Genomic DNA, 18,856 nt, shown 5'->3' on the forward strand with positions numbered 1-18,856 from the left:
GAGAGGTTCCTCACCTGCCTTAGGTTAGTTTACGTTGGGTTTCAACGTTCCCTCTCCCATTGCATTATGTTAGTTTACGTTAGATTTATTCCCCCCCTCCACACCTCTTCACCTACATCACATGTGGTATGGTGGGTGGGTGAAGCGGGGGGAACCAAAATCCCCTTTTTCACCCTACTCCAATCAAATACAGCAAAAAATATTTTGTTTCATTCCTAGTTACAATTCTATATGATATCTGCATCATTTTTACCCTCTTTCGTAATTACTGAAAATATTATACATCTTATTTTCGGTCGAATACTTTTGGTGATATAAATATTCTAACACATATAAAATATTGGTGTTCATTTATTTCTTTTTATTTACATTTATATTTATATATATATATAAGCATATTCTAAGGTACTTAATTTGATTGAATTGTATCTATTACTTATTGAAGGGCCACAACCTGGCTGGACTGGGTAATAGTACAATAATATCATAGTTAGAATTTTAGTTAACCATAAGATTTCTTCATAGTGTCTCTCCACTTATCGACTAGCTAGTCTGATCTCTGCCACAGTGTGGGCAATCGGAGTGTAAGACACTAACATAACTTATCGTGCATAAATCTATAGTACAGTCGCATCTAACCTAGGTCGTCCTACAGGTGATTGAAAAGAAGTAGGCCACATATCATAAGGTTCTTTGCATAAAGACAAAGATATTATTTGAGATCTCGCGTTGGTATATCCAGCTACNCTTGAGATCTCGCGTTAGTATATCCAGATACGAAATACAAATAAATCAGATTCGAAATATTATACTAAAAACTAATATTTTACTAATATATATTTATAACTAACATTATACTAAACAACCAAAAGTATCTCTCCACTTATCGACTAGCTAGTCTGATCTCAGCCATAGTGCGGGCAATCGGAGTGTAGAACACTAGTATAATCTATTGTGCAAAGAACCGAAATTGAGCTCGCATCTACCCTAGATCACTGTTTGGACGACTGAAAAGACGTAGGCCATTTGGAAATAGTTTGTTGCACAGGACAGTTATGTTGCTTAGAAGTTCTTTATTTGCTTTATAAATTATTAAATAATAAATATATTAAGGTAAAACACCATATACAAGGTTAAGGACTATACTACATAAATATACAAAAGGTTTTTACAAAAAGACAGAGTTATAATAAACTTAGACTTCACCTTGGGTAGATTTAATATAGAATTGTACTAGAAAAGTAGTTACACGCGAGTTAATAATAATATAAACCGTATAAATATAATTGCGTACATTAATGCGTAAACGTATACATCGATAATTGTTACATCAACAACATCATTCATCTCAAGAGAATATCAGGATAGTCAGAGGTAAGTGAAACATTTGTTTACATAATAAGTCTATAATAGATCCTTTACTGAAGAATTTTTTAGTAATAAACAATTAGAACAGGATAGGTCATTGAGAATAAACTAAAATATTTTTATAAAAAAATACGATACTTGTGACTCGCCGGAAATTAGTGTACGCGTTTCTGTGCAGGAGCTAGGTAGTGACCCTTCTTTGTAATTCCATCTTATTCATACATTAGACGTCTTTACACAAGCATACATACCCCGAGATCCCTTTCTATTTCATTTTATTGTAGTCACTGCCGGGTATCTATAGCCACTTTTACTTTCAATTGCTGGCCATCCTTTTTACACTACGCCTGCTACGATTATTATTTCCTTATTGGCCACCTGTGTTACATTTCTTTACATTTTTTCCCATTCACACCCCGAACCCCAAACACAATTAACAAAATTTCTTTGCTACCGCCAGTTTATCTTTTTGTTTATTAAAATATATATAAATAATAAGAAATTGTGTTGAATATCGTATTTGTTATGACAGATAAATTATTTGTTTTTTTACAAGTTATTTAAAATACAGATTAAACATTTTTCATTGATAATTATAAGATGCGTAATTCAAAGCATTGAGCATATTACGACACATGTCGGTATTCTTTTTAAATTATAGCTACTCTTACTACCTGTAATATACAAAAATATGGTAGAAGAATAATATGTATTAAATATAATGGGAATAAGGATGAAGAGGCATCTAGGGGTCGTACTATGTTATCAAATTATAGAATTATCTCTACCTTACATATTTTTATTGTTGTTTATTACGTGAATTTTTAAGGAGTAAAGCATGCCAATAAATATTTGCACTTACATTTATTTCTTGACGTAGTTGACTGAGTTAATCTTATGGTTACTGTAGCGTACACAGTTAACCTCGATAAAATATATTAAATATTGTTTCAATACACCTTTTACCATCGTTTACTTCAACTGCCTGCAAATTTCCAGAAGATAATTAGCATAGTCTTTTATGGCTGGCGAATACATATGCAAAGGTATTACTACTAAGACTAATTAATTCTAATCACAAAGTACGCTTGTTCTTTTTTTACGGCACATCCAATGCTGTTCATAAATAAAGGGCACAATAAGATTTATTATAAATGTACGATAATTTATAAGGCTATTATGTCGATATAAATAAAATTACTCTTCTTCACTCTTCTCGGCACATTTAAGGCTGTCCAGAAATGAAGGCACAATAATATTCAAAACTTATAAAATACAAACTATATTTTGTAAGAATATTAGAAAGTATTAAAATAAATAAAACTTATTTCTGGGTAAAATATTTATAAATCATCTAAAACAATGTTCACCATATTGGAAGTAATAAGAAAAAAACAAAATCGTAAGGACAAAATATTTACTTATACTAATGCAGATTCCATGTAAGAAAATGATCATGAACAATAGTTCAGAGACGAGAGTAAGCGTAGAGGAGAAGCAGCAGCAGCGAACTTCTATAGAGATGCCAGAGACAGAGTCTTTTATGAAAAAAAATGGCTTTTTATATGGCGGATAAAGTTAGCTAGCGATCACTATTGAAATTCCTGATATGATGAATAATTATTATGATTGGTTAATTGTAATAGAAACCCAGATATGGGCGTAGTAAATGAATTGTAGGGGACTAGTTTAAAATATGTTTTTTAGTTTTAGATTTAGTTTTTATTGAAGTGGACATAATGACCATGTACTCAGACCTGTTGGTATATTGTGTGCGTCTCATATTGAATAGTCTATATTTGGATTACCCACCTAAGTGTTATTACATTTTATACTTATCATAGTATAATGGTTGACCATCAAGTTACTCCTATGGATGACCAAAAAGTCCTGTCTTTCCAGCGAAATTAAGTATCTATCTGGGTCTTAGTTTTTTTATGTCTTCTTTTTCAGGTAAAGGTTTACTCAAGTAGTTTGATCTTAGTGTGGACAAGGCTTCACATTCAAACATAATGTGCAATGAGTATTCCTCTTCTACTCCACACTTACTTCACAATGGTGATTCCGATACTCCCATTGTGTAAAAAATGCTTAAGCAAGTGACAATGTCCTGTCAATAGACCAGTCAAAGAGCTGATTTTTTAATCATTTTATTAAGATCACCCAGCAGTAGACCGGGGTTCATGGTAAACATTTTGGATTGTTTAGACATTACCAAGTACTTCCAGATTTTCCTGTGTTTTTCTCTGCACCACATCTTAGAGAGTACTTTGAGTGATTGCTCAGTGAGTACTACCACTGGTTCTGCTCCAATATAGGTGTTCTCTGCTCCTTTCTTGACTAGAAAGTCAGCATTTTCATTTACAGTTGTACATTTGTATCCTGGTACCCACGCTAGTGTAACTTTGTTGAACCTTTATAGTGATTCTAAAGTTTCCCTGAATTCGAGAACAAGTTTTTAATTCATCTGATTATTACAGAGTGCTTTCAAAGCCGCTTGAATGTCACTTAAGATAGTTATCATCTTATTCTTGTATACCTTCAGGTTCTGAGCCACTACCAGTTTCGTCATCTCTACTGCATTGAACCACTGCTTTTTTTTTGAAAAACAGAGGGTGTTGCGCCCAATGACATGCTGACATTTATTCGTAGCTTAAGACCTCAAATGCCAGCTTCTACCTTTCCTGAATTTTTGGATCCATCTGTATATATTACAAATCCTCCTTTTTCAATTAAGTGTTTAATATTCCATTCTCTATGTTTAGTGATTTCTACTTTGTAGGGAATGTTATTCTTTAAAACTGGATTAATATAATCCAAGGATTATTCCATAAAACTCTGGTCTATTTCTTTTATTATTTTACGTGTTCTCCAGTATCACTCTCCAAAGTCCAAGTACCTAAGTTGTGGAATCTTAGTTCTGTTGCTTTAGCGTGAGCTTTAACCTCTAGATGCAGAGGAAACAATCCAATTAGTGCTCTAATACTACCGTATTAGAGTGTAGTTCTTAGTGATCCAGTGATGGCTATGGTGGCTATTCTGTGTATGCGACTATGTTCTTTCCTAGGTGTAAAGTTATGGTCTACCAGACTATGGCACCGTACAATATCATAGGATTAATCACTGAGTGTACAAATAATACATAACTCTTGGTTTAAGACTCCATGTCTTGTCCAAGGTTCTGCTGCTGGTCTACAGTGTAGTCATTGCTTTTTTGACTCAACATGTGATATCCTTTTTAGCTTACTATCTAAGATAATACCTAAGTATTTTACTTCCCATTTTAAACTAATTTCTTGTTTATTTAGAGTAACAGTGCCAAGACTGTCTAGTCCTGTTCTTCTTCTAGTGAACATAATAACCTCTGCTTTATTTGGATTAACACATAGACCATACTTGACCCACCATATATGTATAGTGTTTAGTTTCTGTTGTCCTAAGTCTATAATAGTGCCTGGGAATTTACCCAGCACTGCTATAACTAAGTCATTCGCATAGGCTTGTGTATAATAGTATTTGTTTAACTCTTTAATAAGTGAGTCCAATACTAGACACCATAGCAAGGGGGATAAAACCCCGCCTTGTAGGCATCCCTGTTTAACACTCTTGATTACTTTGGTTTCATTGCGCTGTCGCAAAATGGAGCGTTTCTTAAGCATGGATTCTATCCACTTAGTAATAAGTGGTTCTATTCCATGCTGTTGTGCAGATTCACACATAGCATCGAAGGGAGTATTGTTAAATGCCCCTCCGATGTCCAGGAATATACCTACTGCATACATTTTATTCTCCACAGCTTTCCCTATCTCAATGGTCAAGCAGTGTAGACCTGTATCAATAGACTTCCCTGTTTGATACGCGTGTTGGTCCACAGGTGGCGACCGTTTCTTAGGTTCGCTCTCCATATTTCATTTTGGATCCGTGGGAGGTTCCCTTTAACTGTAGCCGTTATTGAGGGTGGTGGTTTCCTGGGACCCTTTCCCTTACATAACCAATTTCCTCACTTCCCTTACGAGACATGAGTGAAGTACGTCCGTTTGTTTCTTACCTGTGCCTTACCATCTTTTCCCAGTGGCACTGGTGATTCTTTAGCCTTCTTCTTCCCAGATTTTTGAGGAGTAGAATTTTTCACATCCTTCTGGGCTTGTGGCTGCTTGGCAACATAAACAAAGAGTTCTGTATTGGTTGTACACTTCAGTTATTAAAACTATGATATTGTACGGTGCCATAGTCTGGTAGACCATAACTTTACACCTAGGAAAGAACATAGTCGCATACACAGAATGGCCGCCATAGCCATCACTGGATCATTAAGAACTACACTCTAATACGGTAGTATATTTTATAACTGTCCCCTACAATTCATTAACTACGCCCATATCTGGGTTTCTATCACAATTAACCAATCATAATAATTATTCAACATATCAGGAATTTCAATAGTGATCGCTAGCTAACTTTATCCGCCATATAAAAAGTCACTTTTTTTCATAAAAAACTCTCTCTCTGGCATCTCTATAGAAGTTCGCTGCTGCTGCTTCTCCTGTACGCTTACACTCGTCTCTGAACTAAAACTAAAATTAATAAACATTTTTGTGAGTTTATAAATACACTAACTGATAATACAGAATTTATATCTAATGATAGTCATAATTGACAATAAACACTCCGTGACTGTGACAGCGATGTCATCAGAGGCGGAACTACATATGTGTAAAGGCGGGATTTTCCGCGAGCCTCGTTGTTAAAGGGGCCTCATAGCGAAATTTTTAATTATTTATCTTATTTAATAAAAAAATTAGTTCATTGTATTAATCATAGAAATATTAGATGCAATGCATTTTGTAACATTTCAAGTAAACAAAAACATGAGATATTGAAATATTATTATTCTAATATTCACCACGAAAACGAACCGATAAGGGTATAGACTATAGTATATTTTTAAACGTGTTTTGTGTTGTGTATATGCGTTATCTGATGTCAATACGAGAATTATTTATAAAAATATATTTTCTTATCGCTGTTAGGCGGCGATGCGTTACTCGAAATGTATTTTACTTGTTCAGTGGCGGAACTACGTTAACTTTGGTGATTATAAATTATCATTTTTAAGACGATCCTATTATTCGGCGACAGAGAAAATCAACGTCTTAGACGTCATTTGTAGTACTTAGGTAAATACTAAAATTAAACAATCTGATATTAAAACTAATGACTGAATATATTTTTTTACGTACTTACCGACAAGGTATAACATGTAATTATTTAAGTTTAAACATAGTATTAGTAGGTATAAAATAGTATCGTTATTTGTTTTTAATTTAATCTAATACATCATAAAACATTATAAAGTAGACTTAAGATTTAATCTAAAGAACTGATGTTATTATTGTCTATGTAATTTTTAATTTTTTAACCCGTCGTTGGTAAACTTATGTTACGGATCACGATTGCTAAACTGTGAGCACCGCGCTCACACGTTACTTTTTCCTTTATTATTAATTACTCGATCAACTCAAAAAATTGAATCATACATAGAAAAGTATCATTTTGCTCACTACCAATTGGTAAAATATTTTTTGTAAAATACTAGTATTTTTATTATTTATGCGACTGGTATTGTGAGTACCAGGCGCAGGTTCAGAAATGTCACTGCCCGATTCATTTTCAAAAAATTGGACGGGGTCAACACTTGGGTTGACATAAGTCTTCTAAAAACTGTTCTACAGTCTTCTCCAACAAAGATTAAACTTTATTGGCCATTATTTTGAAAAAAAATAAACGTAAGCAATTCAAAAAATATGAAATTGATAAACTGTGAAAGCGACGCTCACTTTATCGGTACAGTTAACTTTGCACACTGAAAACTTGAGGAAATACAGATAGCGGCTTTTTTTTTTTGTAATTATTGGTAAGCTTTTATTTGAAGGTAATAAGAGAATCAAGCAAAATAACAAACATTTATGTGACTGACGTTTAAAATGCTATTTGTGTGAGCGCCGCGCTCACATGTTTACCAATGACGGGTTAATTATTTTCAACATAATATTTGAAATTTCAATATTAAATTTATTCTGATATTTCATTTAAAATTCTAATTGCTTATACAAATAATATTAATAATAATATAAAATATAGAAAGAAAACGTATTGTTCTTGTGTTATAATTTTAGTGCACAACTTGACTTTGAGAATTTCGTTTTATAATGAATGGTCCGAATAAAAAAAGATTTGAGAGTGGAGCGAGTAAACGAAAACGTAAAGCAGAAGAAGAGCAAAAGATTAAATTGTTGCCGTCTGTTTCAAAGTACTTTATCAAAAATTCGGAAATTGAACCATCTTTTTCTACAAACTCTTTTTCAGCCAATGTAACACAAAATATGCCATCAAGTCCCTTACCTTCTTCTTCAGTCACCACTATTGCACATGAAACATCATCTAGTTTCTCACCTTTATCGACCAACGAATTTTTAGGTAAAATACCATCCAGCTCTTCATCTTCGTCCCCAAGTAACAATATATCAGATTTAAATTTTTTTACTAAGCTTCTGATGTTACCAAACCCTACTGATATTGGTCATTTTAGCCATCTAAATCAGTTGCCTGACGCAGCAAAAAAATTTATTGTTGAATATGGACCATGCCAACCTAAAGGACCATTCTATAGATATTCAGATAATCGTGTATCTAATTTATCGTTCAATGAGAAATATTATTATTCTGGGTCATCAATGTCTGGTGGAAAGACAATTAGACTATGGTTGAGTTATTCGATTATTCGTCAAGTTGCATATTGCCAGCCATGTACTCTGTTCGGGAATAGATTAAAAAATAAACAAACGTCATGGATTGACGGATTTGATGACTGGGATCACATAACGATTGCTATGAACCGTCATGAAAGTTCTACATTTCATCTTGTGTCATGTAAAGCTTATAATATGTATCATAAAAATTTAAGTATAGACTGTCAAATAAAAAAGCAAGACGCTTCTGAATCTGAATATTGGACCGCAGTTTTGACACGTATAATAGATATATCGATCACATTAGGTGGCCAAAATTTGTCTTTCAGAGGCCATAGAGAAGATGCTAACTTCAAAAATAATGGAAATTTTATGGCTTTAATAAGACTTCTAGCCAAATATGATCCAATATTGGCAACACTTCTAGAGAAGCCAAAGGGAAGCATAAAATATCTTAGCCACCAAATTCAAAATCAAATAATTGCATTAATAGAAAGTGAAATAAAGAAAAATATAATATCTGATGTTACCTCCGCGCCATTTTTTTCCTTAATTCTAGATTCAACACAAGATATAAGCAAGGTTGACCAAGTTTCTACGATATATCGGTATGTACATATAGAAAAAGATGAACTTGGAATTCCTAAAAGTATTGAAATAAAAGAAGATTTCATAGGTTTTTCTGAAGCAGAAGGAAGTACAGGTGAAGCAATAGAAGAACAAACAGTTAAAACATTTAAAGATAATGGTCTTGATATTGGTAAATTTAGAGGAATTGGATTAGACGGAGCAGCAAGTATGAGTGGTAAACATAATGGCTTGCAGGCTCGACTTCGGAAACGACAGAAAAAAGCAAAATATGTTCATTGTGCATCGCATAATTTAAATTTGGTGATAAACGATTCTGTGAAAGATATTACGGAAATCAGACAATTTTTTGAGATGTTAGAAACTCTATATACTTTTTTCGGAAACAGTATACTTCGATGGGCAAAATTGAAAAAAGAAAGCTGTGAAATTTCTAGATCACTCAAAAGGCTGTGCCCAACACGATGGTCGTCTAGAACTGATTGTTTGATATCACTCAACCATATGTACCCAGATGTTATGAAAGTTTTAAACAACATTACGTTGACCGGGCGTAATAAGGATGAACAAAACAATGCCTCCACACTCAAAAAATATTTCGAAAGTTATGAAACAATTATTTTAATTCTATTGATGTATAAAATATTGTCAAAAATTAATTTAGCATCTAAAATACTTCAATCGCCTGGAGCTGATATTGGCAAAGCTGTTGATTTGATAAAAAGCACATTGGAAAATATGGGGAAAATTCGCGATAACTTTAACATTTTAATAGAAGAAGCTAATTCTAAAGCATTACAATGGAATGTAACGCCCGAGTTTTCTTGCATACGAACGAGAAAAGTAAAAAAATTTTATGGTGAGCTATGTCAAGATAAACGTCTTTCAGAAGGAAACCATTATTTTAAAACTCAAGTTTTATATCGATGTATTGATACTGTTGTTACACAATTGAAAACAAGATTTGTAGGCCTTAGTGAAATAAATGATTTATTTAGTTGTATTTTACGACCAACTGTAATATCTGATGAAGAGATCGGTAAGAGTGCAAAAAAGTTGGCAGAGGCATTTGAGGACTTTAATCCAGCAGAACTTACAACACAAATCGAATCATTTAAATTTCTGTTTGCTTCTGAGCTTAAATCTTGTCGCAGCGTTTTTGATATGACTAAATTACTAATAATTGATAATAATAATTTAATTACTAGTTTCCCAGATTTGTTAACAGCATTTTATTTGTTCCTTACATTACCGGTTACTGTGGCAAGCGCAGAGAGGACATTCTCAAAACTTAAATTAATAAAGAATTATCTCAGGAGCACCATGTGCCAAACACGGCTCAGTGGCCTTGCAATGATTTCAATTGAAAATGAACGGGCTAAAAAATTGAATTTGTCGTCATTAGTTAAGTTATTTTCTCAAGATCGTAGCAGAAAAAAAAGTTTTCAAGTATAAGTATATTCATATTTGTAATTTTTTAATTCAATTTATAATTCAATAAGTTCTTAATAAACTATACAGTATACATAATTTAATTACATAATTATATACACATTTTTAAATGTGTATAAACTAAAATCCCTATGTCAGCTGAATTTGGTTACAGATATAATAGGGCCTCCGAAAAATTGTATTCACGGGCCTCAGTAAACGTAGTTCCGCCACTGGATTTCATAAATACTAAAAAGTAAAAATTAAATATTATATATATAATAATTGTTTAATAATTATTTAATATATTGTTTAAAAAACTAAAAATACATGCTTTTAAAGCACATCCAACTAAAAAGTTAAAAATAATTTTTAAAATAAGCTTTAAATAATAATGAACAAAAAATACTAGTATTGTTGTGAAAAAAAGTAACATTTTGAATAACACTCAGATTGTGATACGTATGACTGAATTAAAAAGGTTGCTGTCGCGTATATCAATAGAACAGCAACAGATTTCCAACATGCTTAAACGAATTTTGAATGTTCGAGTGCAACCGAATATTCGGCAAACTAACATTGAACGAAATGATAGTCGACGATTGGACGCACATCGCGTTACATTTGGTCCATCAGGAGCGGCATATCCGACACGACACGACGCAACACTTTACGAGCAACTCGTGGACATTTTAGCACAAGACGACTGTAACATGAGACAGTCGTACTTACAAGCGTCACTCGCATTGCTACCACGGATGTGTAGCACGGGATGGCAAGACGAACATTATCAGCGCTAAACATTATTAACTCATTTATTTGAAATCGGGCGGACGGATTTTTTGTTTACGCGCCAACCACGGGCCGCGCCAGTACGTTATGGTTTACCGGAACAACAACTTGTGCAACAGTTAATGGGGCTTTTACAGGTCGATTACCGCGGTATGATACGGTTAATGCACCCAGCGTCTTTTGCTGATCTACGTGAGATAGCGCACGATGTAGATAAGACCGCGGCTCCTCGGTACGCTCCACCAGCGTCCCGTCAGCCAATCAAACTGCCTCCGCGGCAAACCGCTCAACCAGCGGCCTGATAGCCTACGAGTTATGCGAACGCGGACGCACCGCCAACCCCATGTCGTTATTGCGGTGAGCAACACTGACATCGCTAATGGCCAAATAGGCCGTCGGTATCGGGAAATAAAAATCGGCTAGGAGGAAATTAGTCCGGCCCCTCAGCCTACAACAGATCCAAAATTGGCGTAGTTTTTTAGACAATGTTTCATTTAAAACGCACTATGCCACTACGTAATTTCTATTCGGTAAAAACATATCACACAACAGGACCGTCGCGCACAACACCTAATCTAATGACCCTTATGATCTTGACACTTTATCGGCACCGCACCCTTCTTATCGGAATGGATGTAATTAGGATATCGGAGTTCGAACACACTGCCGACAATAGCGCGAGTCAGATGTACGAAATTTTTTCGGACACGGTGGAGGAGGGAGTGTCAGTCGACCAGGCAAGTCCACTAATGGCAGTTAACGCAGTCATTGGGCAAACCGGGCATTCATTGTTTCCACCAAAAATGTTCGTTTCGTTTCCGCCAAATCTGATTAAGGTACGATTTTCGTTTCCGCCAAACCGATAGTTTATACCTGTTTATAAAATGAAGCTTGAGAACCACTGGTTAAAATATATGCCAAAATAACCCGACAATAATTATCTGCTATTCATTTAATCGAATTTTTTACTATTTTTTTATTGTTATTAGATATCAGTGCATTGATAATTGTGAATCATTTCATTCACATTTTAATAAACAATATTTTAAGGCGCATTCTTCTATTAATATATATTTTTTAATTTTAATAAAAAATATTAAGTCTTATAATTACATTAAAATATATAGTTTTGATAATGCAGTCTCAAAAAGTGTAAGGAATAAAATTGAAATCCGTTTCAGAAAAACAAAAGAAACAAGTGACAAATTTAATAACAATTAAATTAGCCGACTGAAAAGTCGAGAGATTAATGAGAAAAGGGGATTTATTATTACTGAGAGAAATAGTAGAAATGGCAGCGGTTAGAATCGATTGTGATAAGTTTTTTACCGCATCATCAATATTTTGAGGAGTTTTTAGTTTAATATTTAAATATGTGTTATCAGTTAGTATTTTTTGAAATCTTAACCAGTATATTGTTTTTTTTTGTTAGTATAGGGTTACTAGATCTTTTATTAGATAGTTACTAGATAGTTAATTAATAACCCACTTACAATCATTATATTTTAATAACAATTCTGTTCTAACTTTATTTAAACGTTCCTTTATTTTTTAATTATTTATACATCATTTCCATAATACTATTTCAAAATTTTACTGTGATAATACTTAAATAAAATTCTTGATAAACAATTTTAAACATTTTTTTATGATTTTTTTTTTTTAATTATTATTTAATTAATAATAATAATAATACAATATATTTAATAAAATGTTATAATAGACAAATTAAAAAATGGTTGAAAATAAACTTATTTCACAAATAACTTTTAAAAAATTATAATGGAACAATTATGAAATATTATCCTTTTTTAATTTGCTATTTGAGTTGTATTTCTTAATCACCACCTAATCAGACAACATAAAAAAATTTTCACTATTATTTTAATACAAAACTTAAAATAGATAATCATAATTATATTAAAAAACAATAAATTTAATTAATAAACACGAAACAAAACTTTTTTTTCTTCAAAATTAATTATAAAACTTTTTTTTAACTGCAAGAAGAATATTTTCTTATGGAATTATTATCAAAAATTTTAATTTTTTCAATACGAATTAAAAAAATATATATTTAATGTATAATTTAAAGTTATTTAGTTAGGTACTGACTTGTATTTTGAGGAGTCGTAATGTCATCTAAAGAGATAAATAAACATTAAATTAGCGATTTTAAACTTATCCTATGTATATTAAAATTATGTATACTTATGTAAAAAAGTTCAATAAAGATAATATAAATAAAAAATATAATTTTTCTAAAAAATCAATGTAATCAATAAATACGATTTTAAGTAATATAATATAAAAAATAAGAAAAAAAAAATATTATTAAAGCTCAATACCACGGCTAGTAAATCAAATAAAAAATCAGCATTTTCTAATTTGCTTGAAAGTGTTCTATTGGGAGGAGCATGCTCAATCCTCTCGAGGAGCGTGAATATTAAAATTAATAAAAATAAAGGATATTAAAATTTTTAACGGTACACTAAACGGTATACAGGCTAGTAATTCAGGACAATCAATAGTATTATTCAATAGTTCGAAAATGTTTTAATATTATAATTAAAAATTTTATCAGATAAATATTCCAAATTTACCAATTATGTACTTACTTGTATCTAGAGGAGTTGTATTTTCATCTAAAAAAAAATTAAACATTAAATTAGTGATGTTCAAACCTATTTTATACATGTTAATCGCATTTCCCCTTCTTACCAGTATGATCTGAAGTCGTAATGTTATCTGTTGTAAAAAATTTTATTTGTTTAAATGTATTTTTTTTTTAATATTTCATGATAAATCTACTCAATATGATATTTAGAGGAAAATATTTAATGTACAATTTAAAGTTATTCAGTTAGGTACTGACTTATATCTTAGGGAGTCATATTAGCGTCTAAATAAAAGTATAACACTTGAATTGGCATTGTTCAAACATATCCTGTGTATGTTAAATCTAGTTTTAACATCACTATTCACAAGTAACCAGTGTTTATTGCCAGTGGTGTCTTTCAAAACAGGTACGCTTAAACTATAGTGGTTTTCAAGAACAATGAGGGCAAAAATATTTTTAGTAATATATAACGAATATATTAACTAGATGTATCATAATGTATTAATTTATAAATAACTTATTCTAATTAATATTCATTATTATTTGTATCATCTACGGACAAGTTACTTGCTAAAAAAAAATTTAATTTTTTTAATAACCCAATTTTATGTACAAATCGCAAAGCTAGATGAATTGTTGCAAAAAAATTTTTTCAAGGAGAACATTTTTACAAATTAGTGTTAATTCTATAATCAAATGATATTTCGAAAATGTTTTAATATCATTATTAAATATTTTATCATATAAATATTCCAATATTATCACTTAAGTACTTACTTGTATCTAGATTAGTCGTATTGCCATCTAAATAAAAATTTAAACATTGAATTAGCGATGTTCAAACCTATTTTATACATGTTAATCGCATTTCCCCTTCTTATCAATATGATCTGAAGTCGTAATGTTATCTGTTGTACAAAATTTGATATGTTTAAATGTATTTTTTTTTTTATATCCCATGATAATTTTACTCAACGTGATATTTAGAGAAAATTATTTAATGTTAATTAGAACAATCGGGATAAAAATATTTTTAGTAATATGCAATAGATATATTAACTACATGTATTATAATTTATTAATTTCTAAATAACTTAATCTAGTAATATTATTACTTGTATTATCCGCAGATAAGTTACTTGCTAATAAAAAGGTCATTAAGTTTACAAGTTTACAAGTTGAAAAAGTTTTTTGTTCTATATGCATTTTGAAATTTTGATCCCTCTTTGTATTAAGTGAAATATTATGATTTTTTTAAAAAAAGTATGTCGAATTAAAGAAGTATATATAGAGAATTTATCATAAAAAAATAGTAATAATCCAAATATTTTTTAAAAAGTTATGGCTACATAGAGTTGAAAAATGTAATATATTTGATCGAGAAATTTTACACAAAAATAGCATATGGTATCCATTTATACCATGAAGACAAGTTAAAGCCCGAAATTTTTTTTTCTACAATAAAGTATACTATATTATCTTTAATTTAAGGTTTATATAAAAGTGTCAGTATATCGACTACACTTTCAAAAGTTAAGTTGAAAAAGTAAATTTACTGTAAAAAAGTTGTCATTTGAAATCCCCCTGTGACCAGGTAATGAGTTAAATTTATAAAAAAAATATACAAAATTATAGTTAAATATCTCATGTATTATTAAAAAAAATTATATCGATTTGATAATTTTTGAAAAAGGTATGGCAGCGTATATATCGTAAATTAGCGAATTTCAAATTTGTTTTTTTTTTGGAAAAAATCGACATGTACAGGAAACGAGGGAAATTTTTTCAATTTTGGGATAATCTGTACATCTAAATACGATTTTTGATCTTTTAAAGTATGTTAAAAGAAATCTGTTCGATGAGAGCAGAGAAATAAAACCCAGCGCAGTGGGATCGTGGCACAGTGGGGACGTGCTATAGTTGGGTCCAGTATAGATTTAATCTGACAGTGATTAAAATCACTATCACAATAAACGCTTTGGTACAAATCTGTAGACAATGTTTAATTCTAAGAAATTGGTGGATAATTACAAAACCAACATCAAATATTTCTTTAATTATATCCAAATTAGTAATTTTTAGATTAAAAAATATAATTTAAAATTTTATATTATATAATTTTTATAATGAAGTGTTTTCAAGTTATTATTGATTTTGACATTTAATATAATAAAGTAATAGTATTTAACCTACTTTTTTTCGTCCATAAAAGTGAAAGTTTATAAAAAAAAAATTAAATTTATTACTATACCTGTTAGCTCAACTTGCAAGGTTGAAATTGACATTATTAAATAGAAAAAAATGAAATAGTTAAGATTAATATGCAGTCAGGAAATTTTATAATTACTATTTACCCTAAATTTATCAGAAAAGTTCTATTTTTTTTTGCTTTTTTATCGTAATAGATCACTTAAATAAAAATCATAGTAATAATTTCTAATTAACTTTTGGAGTTTAAAATGATTCTACGATGGAAATATTCAGAACTTAATTAATTTTAATGATTTACTTTAACTAAAATTATCAATAAAAAAAAGTCGATAAAAAGATTAACTCAATAGGGCGTATTATATAATTTGAAATTATAATTGAAAAAATCCATCGTTAAATACAGGTGAAACAGAAAATCATTTTTTTTTTTTTAGATTTATGATTTATATAGCAACATTTTACAAAAAAATTTGCAATATTATAAATCATAAAAGTAAAATTATTTACATTTGTAGTTGATTACTTTTATCATATCAAATCTAATTCGACAATAAATACTTTAAAAATATTAGAATAGAATGATTTTAATTGTTTGTATGGATAAAGCTACTCATTATTTCTTCAAGCGATTTTTTTTTCAATTTTTGAGTGTAATATCTTCAACTAAATACGAATTGTAATCGTTAAAAAAAGGGAGGGTTGGAAAAATAAATCGCAGCCACAAAAAAATATATATAATAAAATAATATTAACATAAATAAGAAATTTCTTCTTACAAGGGAAGACTAAACTAAAAAAAAAAAAAATTTTATACACCACAGGTGGATTCGAATCTCGTACCCTAAGCGTGAAAGACACAAGTGTTCCGAAGGGTGATAAAATTAACAATTTAAGCTGATTCAAATTTTAAACATACTTTTTCAACTTTAAAAAAGCAAAAAAATTGAAATAACTTTAGCTTCTTATATTTTATGAACTTTATTCTATGTCAATTAAATTATATAATATTCATGAAAGTCATTTTATTTCTCATGTAAAATATTAAAAGAAAAGTTAAATACAAAACCCAGAATTTTAACAACTTTTAACAAAAATAGCATATTTTTGAATACGGTAGCCTCTTTCACCAAGAAGAAAATCTATACTTCGATTTTTTTTTGTTCATAGTAAAATATATAATATAAGCTTTAATTTAAGATTAAATAAAAGTGTTAATATTTCAGGAACATTTTCAATAATTAAATTGAAAAAAATTAAATTGCTCTTTTTAATCACCTCTGTGGGCAGGCTTAGAGACAAATCTTCAAAGAATTTATATCAAATCAAAGAAAAATATCTATTGTTTCGATATAAAAAAAATGTATTTTAATTTGCTCATTTTTCAAAATGTTATGGCAGTTTTAATTATTAAAATATTTCATGTTAAACAGTGATTTTTACATAAAAATTACATTTTTTATGAAATTTGACGGATATTTTCTAATAGTAGTTAAGTAGTCGGGACAAACTTTTTTTTTTTTTTGCTTTTGTACTACATTACAAGCTTTCATTTGGTATATGTTTAAAGGACGTAGTATTTTCAAAAGTGAAGTTGAAAAAATTGTCTATTTGTGAAAAAGCTGCTATTTTGAATCCCTCACCTTGGGGAAATTAAGATTTAAATTTAAAAGACATTATGTTAAATGAAAGGAAAATACCTAAGGTTTTAATACAAAAAAATATTACTTTTATTTGTTAATATTTCAATAAGTTATGGTAGTTTTAAATACAAAAAATATCACGATAGGAGCTGATTTTTATCGCAAACATTACATTTTTTGTTGAATTTCGGCAGCCATTTGCACATAAAAGAAAATGTGTCCGGACAATTTTTTTCATTTTATAGTATATGGCATGATATCTCACTTGATATATATTCAAAAGACTCAGTAGTTCCGGAATATTTTCAAAAATTAGTTGAAAAAGTTAGTTTTTGTAAAAAAGTTAGGGAAGTTTAAAATAAAAAAGTGATAAAAAAGATGAAATTTACCGATTTTTAATTTTTTTTTTTAGTATATTTCATGAAAAAACAGCTTAAAAAGTAATTTTTATTTAAATATTCAGAATAGTCAGCGGGTCAGTTCTGCGGAAACATTAGTGGTATTTGAATTAGAAGGTCAGGACAATCAATAGTATTTTCAATTAATATTAAAATAAATTTAATAACATTATTGAATATTCTCTTAGATAAAGAAAATATTACAACTTGTGTACTTACTTGTTTCTTGAGGAGCCGTATTGTCTACTAAACAATAAAAAAACATTGCATTTTGCGATGTTCAAATCTATGTACGTGTATTATATTTTTTTAACATTTTTTAAATATTCAGAGAATGAAATCAAAAGTATCCATAAAAATTGTTATAACCTTAGTAATATCATCATCATAAATGAATAAATCTTAAATGTCATGTATTAATGTGTGTTTTTTATATTAAATTACTTATCTTCCCCGTAAAAATTGAACAAACAATATTACATATAATTTAAAGTTCTTCAGATAATTTCTTACTCGAAACTACAGAATTGTCATTTAAACAAGTTCGAAACTTAACTAAAGAACAAGCTATATTAAAACCTATTCTATATAATACTAATGAATAGGTGATATAGGTATGCTATATTCATTTATAAATTGAAACATAACTTATTTTTATATTTTTCGTAGGAAAAATTAGCCTCTAACCTAACGCCAAATACAACAAATTCTTATATTTATATAAGATATTATATATCATTATTATATATACATATAATAAAATTTTCTTTTTTTACCAGTATAATCTGAAGTTATATTGATACCTAAATAATAAATAAGTTAAAATAATATACTTATATTAATTTCTAGTATTTAGTTATATATATAAATACTGTATACTTCTTATAGCTTCGGCCAGGTCATTTACTAAAAAAAAATGTATTATTGTATCTTTATACGTGCGATCGCATAGTTAAACATTTTGAATGTATAATCTTCAACTTAAGTTAAGAACTTACTCAAAACTCGATAAATTCCATCTAATTAAGTATAAAAAACAATAAATAAGCTATGTTGAAA

The 18,856-nt window shown here is 29.7% G+C and overlaps 2 protein-coding genes across 14 annotated transcripts in view; one reads left to right on the top strand and one right to left on the bottom strand.

Annotated features, from left to right (window-relative positions):
* The window catches only part of LOC126907241 (uncharacterized), a 235,096-nt gene that overhangs the window by 162,554 nt on the left and 53,686 nt on the right, over positions 1–18,856 (bottom strand). For all 13 annotated transcript variants that reach the window (XR_007704443.1, XM_050688423.1, XM_050688413.1 and 10 more), the window contains 2 exons: positions 18,796–18,816; positions 18,677–18,703 (listed from right to left, as the gene is read on the bottom strand). Coding sequence is in view for 12 of the 13 variants with exons in the window: in XM_050688423.1 (XP_050544380.1) it covers positions 18,677–18,703; positions 18,796–18,816 (48 nt within the window). In the remaining variant the exon portion in view is untranslated. The remainder of the gene's footprint in view (positions 1–18,676; positions 18,704–18,795; positions 18,817–18,856) is intronic.
* On the top strand, positions 6,125–10,368 carry LOC126907204 (zinc finger MYM-type protein 1-like). Its single transcript, XM_050688319.1, has 2 exons — positions 6,125–6,545; positions 7,545–10,368. Exon 2 carries the CDS (start codon positions 7,578–7,580, stop codon positions 10,158–10,160), a length of 2,583 nt encoding a protein of 860 aa, XP_050544276.1. The 5' UTR covers positions 6,125–6,545; positions 7,545–7,577; the 3' UTR covers positions 10,161–10,368.

The sequence above is a fragment of the Daktulosphaira vitifoliae genome, unplaced genomic scaffold (assembly GCF_025091365.1).
Source record: "Daktulosphaira vitifoliae isolate Bord-2020 unplaced genomic scaffold, ASM2509136v1 Scaffold_1, whole genome shotgun sequence".
Taxonomy (NCBI): Eukaryota; Metazoa; Arthropoda; class Insecta; order Hemiptera; family Phylloxeridae; genus Daktulosphaira; species Daktulosphaira vitifoliae.